Source organism: Zingiber officinale, chromosome 1B, assembly GCF_018446385.1.
Source record: "Zingiber officinale cultivar Zhangliang chromosome 1B, Zo_v1.1, whole genome shotgun sequence".
NCBI lineage: Eukaryota > Viridiplantae > Streptophyta > Magnoliopsida > Zingiberales > Zingiberaceae > Zingiber > Zingiber officinale.
Genome location: NC_055986.1, coordinates 92,850,438 through 92,870,436, shown reverse-complemented (window position 1 = coordinate 92,870,436; position 19,999 = coordinate 92,850,438). Strand labels below are relative to the sequence as shown.

At 34.6% G+C, this 19,999-nt stretch overlaps 2 protein-coding genes across 4 annotated transcripts; both read right to left on the bottom strand.

Annotated features, from left to right (window-relative positions):
- Positions 1–3,680: 3,680 nt before the first annotated feature.
- On the bottom strand, positions 3,681–6,574 carry LOC121969884. 3 transcript variants are annotated; one of them, XM_042520191.1, is made up of 4 exons: positions 5,767–6,574; positions 5,056–5,513; positions 4,167–4,285; positions 3,681–3,965 (listed from the first exon to the last, which is right to left on the bottom strand). In XM_042520191.1, the coding sequence occupies exons 1-2, from the start codon at positions 6,384–6,386 to the stop codon at positions 5,456–5,458; spliced, it is 678 nt and encodes a 225-aa protein (XP_042376125.1). In that variant the 5' UTR covers positions 6,387–6,574; the 3' UTR covers positions 3,681–3,965; positions 4,167–4,285; positions 5,056–5,455. The 3 variants fall into 3 exon arrangements, with proteins under 3 accessions (XP_042376125.1, XP_042376117.1, XP_042376129.1); XM_042520183.1 differs by having other exon boundaries at positions 3,681–3,928; XM_042520195.1 differs by having other exon boundaries at positions 3,681–3,928; positions 5,056–5,256.
- A 1,736-nt stretch (positions 6,575–8,310) lies between these two features.
- Positions 8,311–12,666, bottom strand: LOC121969876. Its single transcript, XM_042520172.1, has 2 exons — positions 12,553–12,666; positions 8,311–10,908 (listed from the first exon to the last, which is right to left on the bottom strand). Exon 2 carries the CDS (start codon positions 10,871–10,873, stop codon positions 8,492–8,494), a length of 2,382 nt encoding a protein of 793 aa, XP_042376106.1. The 5' UTR covers positions 10,874–10,908; positions 12,553–12,666; the 3' UTR covers positions 8,311–8,491.
- Between the last annotated feature and the right edge of the window lie 7,333 nt (positions 12,667–19,999).

Sequence of the window (19,999 nt, the reverse complement as noted above, 5' to 3'; positions counted from 1 at the left end):
GGTGTAAGTGGGTCTTTAAGAGAAAGACTGACATGGATGAACTTATTACCTATAAGGGTCGTTTGGTAGCTAAAGGTTTCAAGCAACTTTATGGTATTGACTATAATGAAACTTTTTCTCCAATAGTGATGTTTAAGTCCATTCGGATCATGCTTGCTATTGCAGCATACCACGATTATGAGATCTGGCAGATGGATGTCAAAACCGCGTTTCTGAATGGAAACTTGCTCGAGGATGTGTACATGACAAAACCTGAGGGTTTTGTAGATCCACTGCATACTGGCAGAGTATGCAAGCTGCATAAGTCCATTTATGGACTAAAGCAAGCTTCTCGGAGCTGGAATCTTTGATTCGATGATGCGATTAAAAAGTTTGGTTTCATCAAGAATGAAGATGAACCCTGTGTCTACAAGAAGGTTGTTGGAAACATAGTTGTCTTCCTTGTATTGTATGTGGATGACATACTACTCATTGGAAATGACATCCCTTCGCAGCAGTCTGTAAAGACTTGGCTAGGGAATTGTTTCTCAATAAAGAACTTAGGTGAAGTAGCCTGTATTCTAGGCATAAAGATCTATAGAGATAGATCTAAGAGATTGCTTGGCCTAAGTCAAAGTACATATATTGACACGGTATTACTACAGTTTGTCATGTAGAATTCCAAAAAAGGATTTTTGCCGATATCACATGGTGTGAGTCTTTCGAAGACTCAAAGTCCCTCTTCTAGAGAGGAGAGAGACCACATGGATAAGATCCCTTATGCTTCAGCCATAGGATCTATCATGTACGTCATGCTATGTACTCGTCCTGATGTTTCGTATGCTTTGAGCATGACGAGCAGATACCAGTCAGATTCAGGTGAGCGTCACTGGATAGCGGTCAAGAATATTCTTAAGTACTTGAGAAAGACTAAAGAATATTTCTTGATATTTGGAGGCGATGGCGAGCTAGCTGTAAAGGGTTACAGTGATGCCAGCTTCCAAACTGACCAGGATGATTATATATCGCAGTCTGGGTTCGTGTTTTGCTTGAATGGTGGTGCTGTAAGCTGGAAGAGTTCGAAGCAGGACACAGTTGCTGATTCTACAATAGAAGGCGAGTATATATTGCTGCATCAGAAGCAGCAAAGGAGGCAGTTTGGATCCGCAAGTTCATTATTGAGCTTGGGGTGGTTCCTAGCATAGCCGATCCTATAGAGCTCTATTGTGATAACAATGGAGCAATTGCGTAGGCTAAGGAACCTCGCTCACACCAGCCGACCAAACACATACTACGGCGCTTCCATCTCATTCGAGAGATCATCGATAAAGGAGATGTGAAAATTTGTAGAGTACCCACAGAAGCTAACATCGCTGATCCCTTGACCAAGGCTTTGGCACAGAGAAAGCATGATGGTCACACTAGGTCATTGGATGTTAGAGCCTACACTAATTGGCACAGATTGTTAGTGAGAGCCCTAGAGCCAATCATATGATGATTGTTGTATGGACTCGATGTATCATATTCCTATATATATATATATAAAGGCATTTCTTTATGGTTATTATACTTACTTGTATTGGTGCCAAATAACTGAGTATAATAGCGTCCTTGAGTAGAAGGTTCTTATCTATATCAATCGATTGGTTGAATTGATGATGAGATGATATAGAGAACACTACTCTTAATCATTCCTAGTCAAGTATTAACATTCAGGGACAATGTTAATGCGCTGAGACTAGCATGTAGGTCCTCGATGACTTGATCTCATAAGTCATGGATATTAGATATCAAGTTGGCACATGGGTATGCATTGGAGAATGTATACTGAATGACCCGCTATGAGAAAGTATCATGGATCGTTATATGAGTGTCATATACTTTCTCATGTGACTATTAGTATGACTATCAGTCCTTTGACCTGAAGTCACCATGGTTCCCTACATAAGGAGTTGCATACTTTGGCTTCGTCAAACGTCACCCGTAAATGGGTGGACTATAAAGGCGACTACTAGGTATGTAACAAATTATGCGGAGGGATGTGAGTGATGTAGATGGGATCTATCCCTCCTATATGACGGGAGTGACATCATGATTATTGATAGAGTAAGACCACTAAGTGCATGGTCATGCCCAAATAAGTCAGTATGAGATATTGAGCTTATTTGATTAGAGTGAGTCTACTTGGAGTTCAAGACATAAATTGATTAGAGGATAACACGGTCTATGCCTCAATTGATCAATTTAGATGTCAAGGATAGAAGGACATTGTCACATATTGTGAAAGTCACAATTAGTAGTCACAATGGTGATGTTGGATCTCAATATTCTTGTAACTTGGGTAGTAATGATGTGTTGCTAGATACCGCTCATTACTTATGTTTCTAAATGGGTTTAGGAGCATTGTCAACGTTACAAGAACCTATAGGGTCACACACAAAGGACAGTTAGATAGAGATTAGGTTCATATGATGGACCATGAGGATTAGGTTCATGTGATGATCCAAATTGGATTTAGAGTAATCCAAATTAGACTAATTGAGTTGGACTCAATTTGATTCATGTGTCGAATGAGTCTAATTTAGACTATGATTCATTAAATCAATTTAAACCAATGAATAGAGATTCATTAAATTAAATTGATTTGAATCAAAGGTTAGATTTGATCAACCATAAGAGATAAGAGGTCAAGTTTGACTTGACTTGAGAGGGAAGATGAAGGGTCAAGTTTGACTTGACCAAATGCCACCTCATTGTGACTTGGCATGGGCCCGCCAATGATGATGTTCCACATCATCAAGGCTACATCATTATGTGCCACCTCATGAGGAAGACCAAGAGCCATGACTCTTGGTATTACATGGAGGTATAAGATGCTCCATTAAGTGGCCGGCCACATTAGATGTGCATTCAAGACTTCTTCTTCTTCTTCCTCTCTTGATCTTTCTCTCCTTCTCCTCCATTGCCGAGACCTCTAAAGGGTGCTAGCACACTCTAAGTGGTTCTCTCCACCTTTTGTCCGTGTGGATACGTGTAGAGGAGTATACACTTGACACTCTACGAGATCCGGCAACCATTTGGACGAGCAGGATAAGCGAAGGGCATCGCTACAAGGGTAAAACTTTTTTCATGTAGATCTAAGGTAGATCTAGTGTAGACAAACATATACATGAATTTTATTTATTTATCTTCGCACGGATCCGTGGCTAGCTTCGAGGTTTCCGCAACGCAAAAAGCAATTTTTGCGGCTCGAAATTGCTAACATTGGCAGATTCGGAGATTGTTCCAATGTTGTTCTTGAGTCCTCAAGTTAGCTATGGTATTGCGGATAGATTTGGTAGGTTGTAATGAGATTTCAAGGTGGTTTTCTGTTTCATGTGATGCTTCAGACTTTCCGAACAGATTGTATGGTGGTGTTTTGGTTTGGTTGTGTTCTTGCTTCTTGTGATGGTTTCTAGTTTTGTTTCTGGATAGATTGGAAGGTGGTGATTTGTTTCCTTGTTGCGTTCTTACTTCTTGTGATGATGCCGGGTTCCTGGACAGAATTGGAGTTGGTGAATCGATTTTTGATGTCGTGTTTCCTTGTTTTCTCTTGCAGACAAACAAAAAATACTTAGAAATTGAATGATAAAGAATACCGAAATAACGACTATGTGTTCAAAGAAAAAAAATATGGTGTGTATATTTTTTTGAAAGCCCAAGTACTAGACGCTTACTTATTGGAGACGAGGAACGATCAAAGTAAGGCATGGGCTGAGCTTTTGGTACAAGTTTTTTTTTTTCGAAGATGTCTTATTTCTTCTTTTTCTTGAAGCTACATAGAATATGTTTATCAGCGAATAAATTTAATTGGTAAGAAATAATGTTAAAAAACTTGGTCAGCTTCAGGGCTGTGGAGGACAACATCAAGTGGCTCTGTTGGTTCCTTTGTAGGAGGCTTTGCTGGAATCTAACATACATGATAACTTGGTCAGCTTTAAATTTGACTGCATCAATCAAGGATTGAGAAGTAAGAAATTGAAGTTGATTTCAGAAACAAAAATGGGATGAAGCAGATTGATCAAAATGGCGAATAACAACTAAAATGGCACATTCCTTGGGTTGCCTAGTAAGTTCTGCCTCATATTGAAGTCAAAGATAATTTTGTTATTGGGGAAGGAAAAGAGAAGAATTATTTGTAAGCACACCTCAGGTTCTTCCTAGTCCAGGGGAGCCCTTGTGCAATAGGTATGCGTTGTTTCTCCACTTCCATAAGCATTTCCTTCACTTTCTTGATAAATTGTTCTTCCTTGTACCTTCCTCTTTGCTGCAAGGTCGAAAGGAACAAAAGCAAAACAAACTAACAAGTGAGGAAAAAATTGAGGAACTGCTTTTGCTAAGAATATAGAATTGGCGTGACCAATCATGGTTCAGAATTCAAAAACAAGAACCTCCAAATGGAAAATCAATTTCATCTTTCTCGGAAGAAGGAAAACCAGATCTCCATTATTTCATACAGAAAAATCAACAACAGGTCATGCATCATAACTATTGGTGTCAGCTAATTCAGAATTCCACAACATGTTAGTCAACTAAGATTATAGACAACACTGCACTTCAATGTTCCCTAATATGCAAGTCATCTAAAACAAGTCATATCGTGCTACCATGTCCATAATGTTTGTAACAAGGTATGCAGAATATCTATCCATTTGCCTAAATGATGTTGGATTTGTGCATTTCCAAAAGATTTATAGGAAAACCATCTCTAGACAATGTTATGCCATCTTTAACTACTGTAATGTCACACATGCAGAGTACTAATTATCAACTGTCTTGACATCATTCAGGCCATTTGATAATTTTACAAAAGATTTTTACTTGATCTGAATCGTGTGAAGTCTAAGACAAAAACACAGTACCAAATAAAGTATGATGCTTGAAGACATACATCGTGACAAAAATACAGATATTTAGTTATTGAAACGTGAAAACATAATGTCTTTAAAAGAGAGCTACTCAACATTTTATCTCCTCAACAAATAAAATGCTGGCCAAAATTGTATCATTTATTCTATCCTTTACTATAACTCGTACCTAATTGCCAATGAACTCAGTTATGCTTCATCCAGTTGGGAAGTCACAAAAGCATTTTTTTTTTTTAATGATGCCGAGCCTTATCAATGAAGGAAAAGAACCAAAGCATTAGTTTTATGATATCTCCGTCCTCAATTTGAACGGCAGCTGGCTTTTCACTTTTAGTCTTTTATTCCTGCTTCTTCTTGACGAACCATTGCTCTAGAATATAAAGATGGATATTAGGAGAAAATAATTTTTAGCTCATTGCAGCATTCATTGAGAAATTAAACAATTGCATGATGTGAATATTGATAATTCGGGAGAAATGTATTAAGATTCATATGGAAGAAAGCAAAGGAAAGAAACGGTGTAGAATTTGTAGAATAACTAGTGACTAGTCTTGTATGTATTTGTATTCTCATACATCTCGCACGTTCCTTTTCCCTTCGCCAGATTGATTGCTTCTACTGCTCAATCTAAAAGCACAAAATTGTTAGACAATATCCAAATACAACTTTTTGCTACTTCAGACACGTTTAAAGTTTCGGTGTCATTTGAAACCCATCAAATCTTTAATATACTTACAGTGAATTAACAAAGTCATGTTTGAGAAGTTCTTTTTCGCATCAGAAGTATAATTTTGCTCTTTTTTGAACATCATGAACAATCAAAGTTCGCACAACCCTAACAACTATAAACTGTTAGTATAACAACATTGTCCTCACTGACCTGCTATCCTCGTCAGAACCTCCTTCTGGGTAATCTCCAGTTAGGCATTCTTCCAAACACGGAACTGGCGAGAGGAAGAATCCACTGGCCTTGACCTTGGGGCGAAAATCCATGCCGGGTAATGCCCAATTCTTCACCTTTATCGTGTCTTCCCTTCCTCCTCTCCTCCCTTTGGCCTCCCTGTGAATCGACAGAAGCCTCTCAAAAGTCTTCACCAGGTACATAACCCGCCCTGCCCCGTGCGCCGGTAAACTGCTCATGGCCTCCTCCAGTATCAATCGCCTCATCGCGTTCACCTTCGAACTCCCTTCCGAACCCTTCTCCTCCACATCGCGATCGGTGCTCCTCTCCGCATTTCTTCTTCTTCCCCCTTCCTCGGGGCACTTCTTGGGCTCCAAAGGCTTGTGCGGAGTCAAAAAGCTCTTCTTTTTCGGAGTGACAAAGGCAGAACTTTTGGGACTCAACTCAATACGCTTATCCGGATTCGCTGCGGGAGGCTTAGACGGCGGCCTCCGCCGCGGAGTCGAGATAAGGAAATTGGGGTCTACGTTCTCCGAGAGCTTCCGTAACCCCGCGGCTTGGCATCTAGGGGCTGGGGATCTCCTTGCGGGAGTCGCCATGACTGTGATTTCGTAAGAACTCGATCGATCGCGCACAGATGAGGATCAAAAAGAGGGAGAAGGCGGAGGAACTATAAAGTGGGGATTTTGAACTCGAACGTTGAGGGATCAGGAAGAAAGGGGGAGGGGCAACGGCTAGCCTTTCCCAGAGCGGGCGTTGGCGCGGGTTGCCATAAGCAGCAAAGAATAATTAAAACCATAATGATTAGGATTAGCCGTTGAATTAATGAGTTCGTTAACCATTAAATGATAAAAGAATGGTTAATCACATTTTTGGTTTACTCTAATCAAAATTCTAGTGGGCGAAATGAGAAAATTCACAAACTTTTAAGAGGCAGAGCGAAACTTTCCTAATTTGCAATTCGATACGGTTTTAATCGTTGGCGAGCAACATCATCCCTCCGAAATGAGGAAAGAATGCTGATTGGTGTCTATGCAAAGTGCAGGATGATTGGTGATCCACACTTAGTTTTCGATGCAATGGCTGAAAAATCATCTGTCACATGGAGTTCTATGTGGTCAAAGGCTATGTGCAGAATAACCTCTACTCCAATCAAAGCCAGTTCTTGGAGAACTATTGGAAGAGAATGTTGAAAGGATTCAAATAAAAAAGAATGGTGCAAAGTAAGCATAGTCCATTAAAACAGATGGTGCCATTGATCGACACTGGCATTGTGGCATATCGGAGGCATATATATGACTTGTTGTGGAACTCTGTACCTCAATGTTCATACACCAAGAAGAAATTTAATCTTCAACTCAAAAAGGTGTTGCAACTTGGAGCCAATGCCGAAAAGATCACATTTCAATTCAGGAATGGATCAAATTGATTGATTCATAGCTTTTTCATCTATTTCAATTCAGAAGATCAGAGTACTGAATCAAAACAGAAGATCAGAGTACTAAATCAAAACCAGGATTCAATTCAGTAATAGATCAAATTGATTGATTCATAGCTTTTTCATTTATTTCAATTCAGAAGATCAGAGTACTGAATCAAAACCAGGATAGATTATGGTGTGAATCCTACTTAATCTCATGTGATACTCTTTGAAAGAGTTTATTAGATGCTGGTCAATGTATGAGGAATTCATTTCTCATCAATCTCTATTTTGTATCTTTTTTTATTCGACAATATGATACAGAGTTTTGAATCTTAAATTGGAGTAATAAAATCAGAATTTTTTCTCCTCTCTTCTTTTCCCATGAGAAGTTCTTTTGGAGCTCGTAGAAGTCTAGTCTTGTATGAAAATAGATTTAGACATTTAAAAAGGTAGATTTAGTAGAGGGCACTAGTGAAAGCAAATGAAGGTTTTAGGCGGCTTACGCCGTGTTATCAGCGGCTTCCACTCAGGGGCTTCCACGTTGTTTGCCACCGACGACTCAAAACCAATCACCAGCATCGTGGTATTGCCAGCCAATCCCTCTTCATTGCCACCTCCCCGGATCATCAGATACATGATTCGGCCAATTCATCAAATCACAATTTAAATTTCAAATTAAACCGATTAAGTATATATAGTCTAATAAAAATGATTGGTCATAAGACTAACACTAACAATATAAACCACAATTTAGTACTGTAATACAGTCTAATTTAACTGGAAGCCCAATTAGTAAAGACATGCTACAATACAATTTGAATAAGTAGATGAATGAAATGACTTTCTTTTATTAAGTTGAAGTGTTGAACTTAATTACTTTTATTACCCATAATTTGGCATTTACAAAATTTAATTAATCTATACAATATAAAATTATCACCCTTATAATGTGGTTCCACTTTTCTACACTGATGTAATTGGATGACAACACAAAGTGAGAAAAAAAGATAAATAGATGTGTTTACAGAGTAATATGTGCAACACAGACAGTACACAACAGAAGAATGGGAAACATACAATCTGAGACTGATTGATACACATTCACAGAACACTTCAAGCAAATCTTGCCACTGCAACTCAAATCCAACTTTATCAAGTTTTTCTCTTTCAATACACAATGGCCTTCCCCAAAACCCTCCAACAAAAGTCATTCAACTAATTCAAATGGAAATAAAAGGGTAGAAATTGACTCGTGAGTATCTACATAGCATCAGAAAGTAATCATGCTACTGGGGTTTCTCGAAGAGAAATGACAGTTTCAAAAGCGCCCACTAAAGCCTTAACCTTGCTCTTCCTAGATTCAACAAGCTTGCCTGCAGTTTCCTCAATCACATGGTTAATAGACTTTGAGGGAGGACTCGGCCCTCCAGCATTTGATTTCATCCTGTTTCTGAAGCTCTTTGCTATCGATACTTTGGCATTCTGGTTATCACCAACCATTTTAGCTTGCCGAAATCTGAGCCATGGCGGAGAGCTGCTGTTAGGCTGAAGGTTTGTAGTGTTACCTCTACTGAAATTTAACCTGAGAGATGGCCCAACTTTGTCTTCAGAGTCAAAACTAGTTCTTTGTGATCTACTCCTTTCAACTTTGGGAACATCTTTGTAGGTTCTCTGAGTCTGGGATACCACTTTAACCCAAAAAGGTTCATTGCCTCCACTTGTTAGAGATCCAGATGCCACGTGGTCTTCTTTCCTGTCTGGAAATGATTTGAGTTTCCTAAGCTTTTGCCTCAACGCATTAAGATCTATCTTCTCTGGATTAGGATCATTGGCACGGATGGTTTTCCCCTTGACAAAAGTTTTCCTAGCTTTTGCTTGATTGTTCATGATGAAAGAAGGTGCAACTGTCCTGTTCTTCCTCAGCTTAATGCTTGGTACCCTAGTAAACTGAGGTTTGGTAGATGAAGGGGTTGGCAATAGTTCAATCACTTCCTTTGCAACGCTGTCCAAATTATCAGCAACCTCGGTTGTCTTTTCCTTCTCTTGATTCCTTTCACCAGATAACCCTCTTGAATAAATGGATGGAGGTGAAGAAGATACAAGATCTTTCTTTTTCTTCATATGCGGAACAGCTGTAGCAACTTCTTTATTTGGCTCGGAAGGAGGTGAAATTGAATTATTGATCACTCTAGTTGCAATAAAGTCAATGACACTGCATGTAATTGATGGATGCCCATGGTCAGTTTCTGACTTAACTACATTGATTGCTTGCTTCAATGCAAAATTCTTCTTGACAAGATTTGGCCCATCAGATACATCCCTTACAACTTTATATCTTCCAGTACCTCCAATTTCCTTCAGTCGGTTCCTTGGCTTGTTCAACTCCTTGTTTGTCTTATCTTGTAATTTTGAACTCTTCAGCTGGGTATGGGTTGTGGCGAATGAAGCTTGATAAGGTGCACTGACATTAGATGGGCGTGTCTTTTGAATTCGTGGTGTCTTCAACTTCATGCCCAGAGCTTCTTTAGATGCTAATTCCTCAAGAGTTCTTTTCTTAGCAGATTCTTTGCTCTTATGGTTCTTCAATTTTGAACCTGATGATGACTCAGATGATCGATGAACAATTTGCATCTTGTTATCTATCGGTTTATTACCGGATTCCTCTTCTCTGTTTGATGTTTGACACTGACCAGGCTCAATGTCATCTGAAATTGGAATTGGTCCTATCAATTCCGTGCTTATATGCTCTGCTGAAAATACTTCTGATGGATTTGCTCTTTCATATTCAGGATCAGTTTTTCCCTTGGCAGTTGATGAAACCATAGACTTCAAGCTCATGAGTCTGTTAGGTGATTCGCCTACTCCAGTGATGAGTGCATCATTGTGAAAAGAAAATTCATTCTGTATGTCTGTTCTTTCAGGTTCCCTGGCTATAAGTTTATTTCTTGCTGTGTTAATTAACTCATGCTGACCAGTTCCATTTTCCATAGATTCCTCAACTTTCGCTGCAGCTGATTTATCAAAAGACACAATAATTTCGTGGTCATTAAGCTCCAAACTTGATGGTGCCTGAACTGATCCTTCTGTTAGATTGTAAGGTGAATTAGAGGCCAGGACGCTCTTCTCGGGTGAAAGATCCATCTCCTCGTAGAGTTGGAGCATATCAAAACTTTCTTCTTTTTTCGTAACTTTCTTCAGCTGAATATCTGGTTTCTGCCTTACACTCATGATGCCTGATTTGTGTCTTCTATGTTTTACAGTCATCAAATCTGACTTATTGTACTCATCGTTTAGAAGCTGATCATAGCTGTAAAACCTTGAAAAGAAGTGATGCCTTCTCTTAGCTTCCTCACGTTCATGCTTATGGCCATGTTTGCACAAATCATGACAAGAACCTTGAGAAGGTGTTAAATAACGAGAAAGAACATTCTCATTATTATTTGAAAAAGTCAGCCGGCAGATGGTATCTGCTTTTATATGTGCTTTACATAAATCATGACAGGTCCCTTGCGAAGGCATCAAATAACGGGGAAGACGCTTCCCATTGCAACTCGGAGTCAGTGTACTTATGCAGTTTGTTTTTGCTGTTGCGTTTGTCTTTCCTTCTTTTTGAGGATCTAGTAATTCAGGAGTTGCTGAAGTAATAGCATTACTTTCATCCATTTGACGAAGAAATACAATGTGATTTGTTTCTACTTCTACAAGAAAAAAAAACCCCGCAAAATATGGTTATAAGCAGAAGAACTATAGTGGCTAGATAAGTTGCAGCATAGATTTGCTTAGTAAGATTTATAGGTATTGAGTCCTTTGGAATCTTGACAAAAGCTTATGGTCGTTGGAACTAACAAAGGGAATAAGATGCATTTGCTAGATTTAGGACGTTAGCTAGCTTTTATGATAATACCTACTTGTCCCAAAAAATCATGCAAAGAATGAGGGAATAGATATAATCAAATAGAACAAAGTAACATTCCCTAAATGACAAGCCATTTGCTAAATAAAAGTATATATAAAACCATTTACACTGAACATCACATTTTGGAAGAGAGAACATCAACAAGTCACAAACAAGCATGAAGACAAAGGTTTCAAGAAACAATTATGGCATAATAGTTTCTGATTATAAATGAAGGATTTTTACTAGCATCATTATATCAAAAACATAAAAAGTTGAAACCAACTTTAGTTAGTTTCGAAATCAATAACCAATTTTAAATCTTATAAAACTCAAATAAAAAGTGAAATGAGACAAACTGGAAAGAAATTCGTCCAGAAGATATATTGCTGGAATCAGACACAAACTGTATAGCTTCTATTGAGCTCATCAATATAGGTAGCTAAATGGATATTTCAAAAAATCATGGGAAAAATTTTACAACATATTTCTCAGGATTCTTTCTAGGAAAATTACAGATCCATATGTTGGCATTGAAAACAAAGGAAAAAATGCAGGTCTTTCAGAATCTGCCTCAAGATCATAAATCATAGTGGAAAGTTATTCCATTCAAAAGCTGCTTAAGAGCAACAGAAAACAAGTAATCTACTCTTTTCAGATGGAAAATCTAAAGACAAACTATATCAAATCACTAAAAATTGCCTGAAGAAGTTTTGAATTAGAAGTCGCCACAATTTCCTTACTGAAATGCAGGCCCTTAACATCCTAAAGGATTATAATAAAACATCCAAAAACCAGAACTGTTAGATGAACATTTTTATTCATCAATGTCATCCTTTTCATCGCTTGGATGAATAGATTATCATGACCATAATCTGATACTTGGTGAAAAGCAAAAAAACACCTATACTCAAAGATCATATACCCTATTAACAATTTTTGACATGGTGCATAAGATAGAATTACATTAACAAATAAAACAATAATGCGTGTACATTGCTTTTCACAGAACCTCTTTTTTATGCGAAGATTATTTGATTCATTAGACCAAAAATAAAAGCGACTTAAAATTATATAAAACCTAAATGTGAAAGAACAAATAGGCCTTCGGTACAAAGAAGCACAAAGATCCAAAATTTTAACGAGCCCCTTCACCATAAAAAACAAGGGTAAAATGCAAGCTTACAGAGAAATCGAAGATCCAAAAATCAAAATCAACGCTCCTGCAACAACTACATTACCTACGGACATTTGCATTGATCAAACTCAAAATCTTTCGAGAAGCATTTGTTCGATCTCTCTAGTAAATCCAAAAGCCAATAACAAATCAAGCACAACACTGCGAGAAGAAAAACATCCGCTACGTGATTGATCGAACCATGAATACTACCAGTTATTACGTTAAGATCAACAGAAGAAGCGGAGAAATGCAGGGGATAGAACACACCTTATGGGAGATCCCCGTGCGCGAGAGGACACGGGGAGGAGGAGGAGGAAGAACACGAGGAAGCAGAAAGCGAGGGGCCAAGGCCAACCCCTCAGGTAGGGGGGGCATGTGGGTCCCAGTAGAAGAAAGCCTTGAAAAGGGCGTTCAACCTGTTCCTCGTACTAATTAAGGAAACCATAAGCCAGCCAAATAAAATGGTAATAGATTTTTTTTTTTAAGGAATAGAAATAAAACTTTTTTCTATTCTTTTATAAACATATTTCAACTAAGTATTAAGGGCTGGCTAATAAATCAAGACGATTAGGTATGAGAATTGATACTTAGGGATGTTTGGTTGATGGATTTGGGAATAAGGGAATGAAATGATAGTAAAAAATAATGTTTGAATTGTGATTTTAGAAATCACATTTTGAGAATGATTATCAGATTTATGGGAATCAACTAAACTCATATAACTTATGGGTTTCATTTCCATTCCTATTTCCATTCTACTCTACTATCAAATTCATACTCATAATCATTCCCATCATTTAATCAAGCACCCCCTTAGTAATCGAGTATTCATAGATACCTAATTATTTTTTAAGATGAGCTTGAGAATTCAATAATAATCAATTTCCTTACAATTATGGGCGCAAAGTATATTTAATTCAAAAAATTATACCATATATCTAATTCTTCAAATCAATTAATCTTAGAGCTCATGGAAATTTTTCATAGGTTAAAATATATCAGGAGGTACTCATGATAATCTATCTAAATAACTTATTTTTTTAAGCTCGTTATCCATTGAAGAGAAATCTCTTATGAGAACCAAATTATGTCACCAATTAAATGACTGAGCTTTTAGGTGAAGAAAAAAATATTTCTAAAGATTATAAAGTCATTTAAAAAAGATAATAACTACTTAATATAAGTAAATGGTGTTACATATGCACTTTAAATATGATATCAATAGTGGCTCTTAGAATTAAACAGTGAAAATGAAAAATAAGCATGATTCATTTCTTTATATATCATGCACATTAAATAACATCAAACTAATTTACATAAGCATAAACAAATCAACTCGCATAATAAAAAAAAAACGAGTCAATAAAATGAATAACATTTCCATTATTTTTTCCAACACTAAATATACTTTTAAATCATTCCTTATTCCTTAATCATAAGGGTCAAATCACATAATAATTTTATTACATGAAAAATAATAAAAATATATATATAATTTAGATGAATGAATTTATTTTATGGATCGGCATACTGCCATCCAAAATAATAAGCTTTTTAATTAATTAATTATATCTATCAGATTTGACACAACGTTAATGTGATATGTCAAGGCGTGAATGGACACAATCGGGTATACCTACTTGTATGTTGGCGGATCTGTCACATTTCTCTATTCTTTGTCTTGATACTAATAGCATACAAGGATTTCACCTAATGAGCTCAATTATATAGGCCAAATATATTTAATGAGATTTAATTAAGAATATAGATGTAAATTCTATTATAGATATATTTTATATTTCAAAATCTAGTAGGCACAATTTCATTGATCAAATAATGACTCTTATATAATTTATTATATTAAATTTAAACCTTCTCAAGTTTAAGCCCAGTCCACTTTTAATTTTTGGATCCGTCCCTAGTGATTCAACCTAATATTAAAAATAAAAAAATGTCTAATTATTAAAGGATAAATACTCTAGTCCCTCTATATAAAAATGAAGACATACAAAATTATTCGAATTTGATATAAAAAAAAAACCTAAGAAAACTACGATAATATAAAATTACTTTGGATTCATGCATGGAATGTCTACGATAAAAGCTTTATATATTCTCAGATAATAATTAAAAAGTATCAAGAAAAGGAGCTAAAATTACATATGGTTTTCATCGATCTAAAAAAATGTACAATATAGTATAGGAAAATTATTTGAAGAATTCTAAAAAAAACATTATTAGCATAACATATATTAAAATAATTAAGGATACAATAACAAGAATGAAGACTCGAATTATCGATCTAAAAAAATGTACAATATAGTATAGGAAAATTATTTGAAGAATTCTAAAAAAAATATTATTAGCATAACATATATTAAAATAATTAAGGATACAATAACAAGAATGAAGACTCGAATTAACTGAATCATTTTCTACAAAGATAAGGTTACATAAAAAATAAGCTCTAATTTCCTATTTCTTTACACTCACTAGACTCATCCAAAATGCGTTATCATGATATATGTTATTTATATATAATATTATTTGGGTAGATGAACCACATAAAGGAGTAAATGTTAAATTCGAATCTTTACAAGGAAATGTAGAATTGAGAAAACAGCGCTAGAGGAGGGGTGAATAATGTTCGTGGCTTTCTCACTTTTTTGTAAAAAAACAGAGTAAATGCAATAGAAATTAAAGATAAAAAAGAAAACAATGCTAACAGTTTTTTCTTTTTACTTGGTTCAGAGCTTGTAACGACTCCTACTCTAAAGTCTACGATCGTCGATCACTTTCGTTGGGCAATTCACTATCAGTTTAAATATTACAAAATATAAAGATACAAATTGCATGCGTAAAATAAAGTATACCGACAATTACAATTTTTGGTGTAGAGCATAGTTGTCGGAGAGCATAGCAGCGTCGTAGTCGGAAGTCGAAGTAGCGTGACAATTGTTTGAACTTTTGAACTAGATTAGAATTGTTTTGAACGGTTGTAGTGAAGCACTGATCGACCCTCCTTATAAAGGAGAATCCAATCACCTCTATAGTATTGAGGTGCTTCAATTGGATCTAAAATGATCTTAAGTTGTCACAACTTATCCATGTCCAGGCACATCAATTTCTTTAAGGTGCCTCAATCTCTGACATAGTGAGCAATGAGTGGAGCTCCCCTCGGTCTCCTGTATCCCGTCCCAAGTGTCTCAATCCCTTTGAGGCGTCTAGATCTGACCTGGGACGATCAACAAGAAACCACCACCTCACCCTGCTCCATGCATCGAGGTGATAGAGGCACTTGAATCCCTTTCAGGTACCTGTATCGGCTTGAGGCACCTGGATATGTCCAGGCGCATGGATCACCTTTGCCAGGCTTAGTTAATTCTACAACACGGAGTTAACACAAACATATATATATATATATATATATATATAGCATAAATTGATAGTCTTGGACTGTCTGATCTTGATTTTCAAATTTCACTGAAACTTTAGGTCGGACCGACGTCTACTGTTCCCTTAACGGGGAAAGAGTCCTCTCCTCTCAAGAGAATTTACCTTTGCCAAACACCTGCTTAGACTTTTGCTCAGCCTCTAATCTTAACCTTCAGGACTTCCGTTAGACGTCCGATCCTCGACCCACCAAGACTTTCGTCTAGTGTATGTCCTTGATCAGCCAAGTCTTCTACCCAATCCACTCAACCAGGACTTTGTGCTCAATCCTTTGATTAGGACTTTATGCTTAATCCCTTGACCAGGACTTCGTGCTCAATTCCTTGACTAGGATTTCTTTGCATAGCCTCAACTAGGACTTGCCTGCACACTCAGATAAGCTTGTTAGATTACAATAACCATTAACTTTGAACCTTTGTCAATATCAAAATACAGGTTTGATTAGTTGGTACTTTCAGCACCAACAACTTTCCATTTTTGATTTATAGCAACCTAGTTCAAAGTTAAGTAAAATATTGCATTTGAACATAAGTACAGAAAAAAATTTAAAGTACAATGTAAGGAATTTTTTGAAAGAAAATTTAAAAAAAAATGCTCCCCCTTAATAATAACTCTCCCCCTAAAATTAAGGTCTTTTAAAAACTTAACTTTTAACTCATCTCTCCTCCTTTGACATATATTAAAAAAACATAATGGGTTAAAAAAAATTACAACAAAGTTGGATTTGAACATACTTAAGGGTTTGAAGAACTATTTCAAGTTCTTGAAAAAAAAACACTTAAAATTTTATTTTAAAACATATATATATAGTGGTTTTCAAGTAATATTGTTCAAATACTCAAACAATGAGTTCCAACAATATTTTGAATTTGACCATTAGGTTTTCAAGAAATTTTTTAAACATATTTTGAAATTTGAGTAATAATTTTTTAAATAAATTTTCAAAAATATTTTGAAATTAAAAAAAATGTTTTGACAATATTGTTAAACTGACATTTTTAAAATCTAAGTAAGAAGACTGTCTTAAAATTCAAATAAGAATTTAAAATAATTTTGTATGTAAGACTAGTTTTTCAAAAAGATATTTCAATTTAGAAGCAAGCTTCTTTAAAAAAAATATCTATTTTAATAGATTTGTCAACATATGTATAAGCATGATTAAATTTTTATTAAGAAAAAATTAACATAATTAAGGATATGAAATAACTAAGCAAGTTTAATTTGGCCCTTAGAGCCCAAGCATGCATATCATTTTTGTTTTATAAGCACATTTACACTATACCTTCTTTTCATAATTTGTTCAAGTCTAAATTAGTCATTTTCTCTTTTTCCTTAATTTTCACAACTTACTAGATTATTCAAATATTTTATAAAAAACTTGACAAATCATTAATTATAATTGAGCATTATTAGATCTGCTTAGTTTTAATTCAGTCTCCTAAGTGTAATGTTAAGTATAGAGTTGGCTTGATTATTAATTAATTTTAAATTAATTGAGTCAATTAAAATTAGAGTTATTCAATTTTAGTTTATCTTGATTAACTAATTTTCAAATTAACTAAATGAATTGAGTTAGTTAATTAGGTTGAATTAATTAAATTTTGGATTAATTAAATTTTGGATTAATTAAATGAGTTTGAAAAATTAAATGAAGTTGATTAATTAAGTTTTAATTGAGTTATGTATGATTAATTGGATTAATTAGGTCTAGTTTAATTGAGTTAGTGATTTAGATTAATTTAAATTGATTAAAATATAATTCAATTTCTGGTTTAATCTCAGTTCATAATTAATTATTTAGTTTAGTATTAATTATTAAATTTGATTGATTAAAAGAATTTCTGATTAATTAATTAAGCAGAATCATTAAGTTTAGTTTAACTGATTAAGTTTAAGTTTTAATTAATTAATTAGATTTTAGATTAATTTAATTAAATTAATTAGTTAGGTTGAATTAAATTGATTAAGTAGATTAAGTAATTGTTTAAAAAATAATTAAGTTAAAGTTTGTTAAATTAATTTAGTTTGATTAAAGGTTTTAATTAGATTAATTATTTTGTTAAGAATTAAAAGTTTCAATTAAGTCTGATTAATTAAGCATATAAAATAAATAGTTTAGATTAATTAAATGAATTTGGTTAATTAAGTTTAATTGAATTAATTAATTAAGTTAGATTAATTAATTGTGTTTGAATTAATTAAGTATTAATTAAGTGAATTAATTAATTAGGTTGAGTTTAATTAAGTTTGATTAATAGTTTTAATTAAATTAATTAAGTTTGATTAATAGTTTTAATTAAATTAATTTAGTTTGATTAATAATTTTAATTAAATTAATTTAGTTTGATAACAAGTTGGGTTTGATTAATTAAAGTTTGAATTTGATCTAAATTTATCTTAGTCTTTTCTAGATTTTCAAATAAGGAACATAATAGGTTTTATGAGATGATTATTATTTTTATCTTTCTTGATTTAATTTGACATCTAAGAATTGATTTATATTTGAGATAGATTCAGGTTTAACCGTCAGTCAGTTAAATATACATTTCAAAAATTATCTTCGAGGTTGTAGCAAGGGATAGAGGTCTTCTTGGGTATCGGAACAATGACCATTTCTAGACAAAGTATTTTTAAAAAATTATATATTTAACTTTTCTATTAAAAAAAACCTTAATCTAACTAGTCTAAGATGTGGCGAGGTAGCTTCGGTTAGTTCCACTTAGTTAAGCATATCAAATAGGGTACACTTTACCCTACTTGACTCCTAGACCAAACTTTCCTAACATACTATCATCTCGTTCCACCCTAGTGCTAGGTTGGGCAAGACTCAATCAAGTCTAAGTTCTTATCTAATCATTATAAGTTGAGCAGAAAATAAACTAAGCATGCATAAATAAAATAGTAAAACAATCAAACATGCATATCAAGAAAAGATAGTTTTTATATTGACTCTCCCTGGGTCATAACTGTTGGTTGCTATGCGGAATATCATATCGGTTCCCCTGTATAAAAATTTTGTACAAGTCCTGAATCTTTACTAATAACCTATTGTATTCTTTAAAAATTAAATTATGAATCGCAAATGGAACTTAACATTATTGATTCTAAATTTAACTTATCTGTTCTTAGTGGTTTAAACTTAGATCGCAAACGATGTTTGACATTATTGATCCAAATCCACCCATGTTATAAATTCAATTAAATATTAATTTCTAAAATTGACTTCCAGGACTATATGAGATCATCTACCATCGCCTAGACAAAGCCTTTTAAAGAAAATTTAATATTTAATTTCCTTATATAACCATAGGTTTAACCAAAAGGAATAATCGAATCACAAATTCGAAAAAAAAAACACAAACTCGAATCACAAATTTGAAACCTAGAATCATATGCCTCTTGTGTTTGGTATTTCAAAAACTATACAAAGAAAACTAGTATGATGCGGAATAAAATTACTAGTTATATCTTTCTTTGTAAACAATAACCTCTTGATCTTCTACCGTATTGCTCTTCTTATCTCGAAGGTTGTGTGGGCAACGATCTACCGAGATGAGAACCACCAAGACAACTTCCTTCTTGCAAGTTTCGGCCACCAACCTTTAAGCTCCAAGGGATGCAAGAGCAAAGCCTCCTTTCTCTCCTTCTTCTCCTAGTAAGAACCGACCACCAACAAGAGCTCCAAGAGAGGGATGAACCGGCCACTAAAGAAGAAGAAAAAGAGAAGAGAATAGGGACGACCACACACCAAGGAAGAGAGGAGAAATAATAGAAGATATGTTGTATGGTGAGGCACCTCTACCCTCTCTTTTATATTCCTTGGTCTTGGCAAATAAGGAAATTTAATTATAATTAAAATTCCCTTATTTTCTTTGCCATTGGTTAATAAGGAAAATTTAATTAAAAATTCCTTTTAACCCTTTACATGGTCGGCCCCTTCACATGCTCCAAATAAGGCAAGTTTTAAACACAAAATTAAAACTTCCTTATTTGTTTCCAAAAATTTTAAAAATAAAATTTCTCTATTAATTTGTCCCTTTATGGTTGGTTATAAAAGGAAATTTTATAAATTAAAATCTCTCTATTAAAACATATGGATAATTTCCAAAAAGGAAAGTTATCTTTAAAATTAAAATCTTCCTCTCAATCTACAAATAAGGAAAGATATCAAATCTTTTCTTAATCTTTTGTAGAAACTATAATAGGAAGGATTTAATTTTAAAACTCTCTTTTAAATCATTAAGATGGCTATAAAAAAGGA

What these genes read in the sequence shown, in the direction of transcription:
- LOC121969884 (XM_042520191.1), bottom strand. Translation starts at nt 6,386, where the DNA reads ATGGCGACTCCCGCAAGGAGATCCCCAGCCCCTAGATGCCAAGCCGCG. An exon ending in GGTTCTGACGAGGATAGCAG is followed by an intron (nt 5,514 to 5,766) that starts GTCAGTGAGGAC and finishes TTGTGCTTTTAG; the next exon opens with ATTGAGCAGTAGAAGCAATC.
- LOC121969876 (XM_042520172.1), bottom strand. Translation starts at nt 10,873, where the DNA reads ATGGATGAAAGTAATGCTATTACTTCAGCAACTCCTGAATTACTAGAT.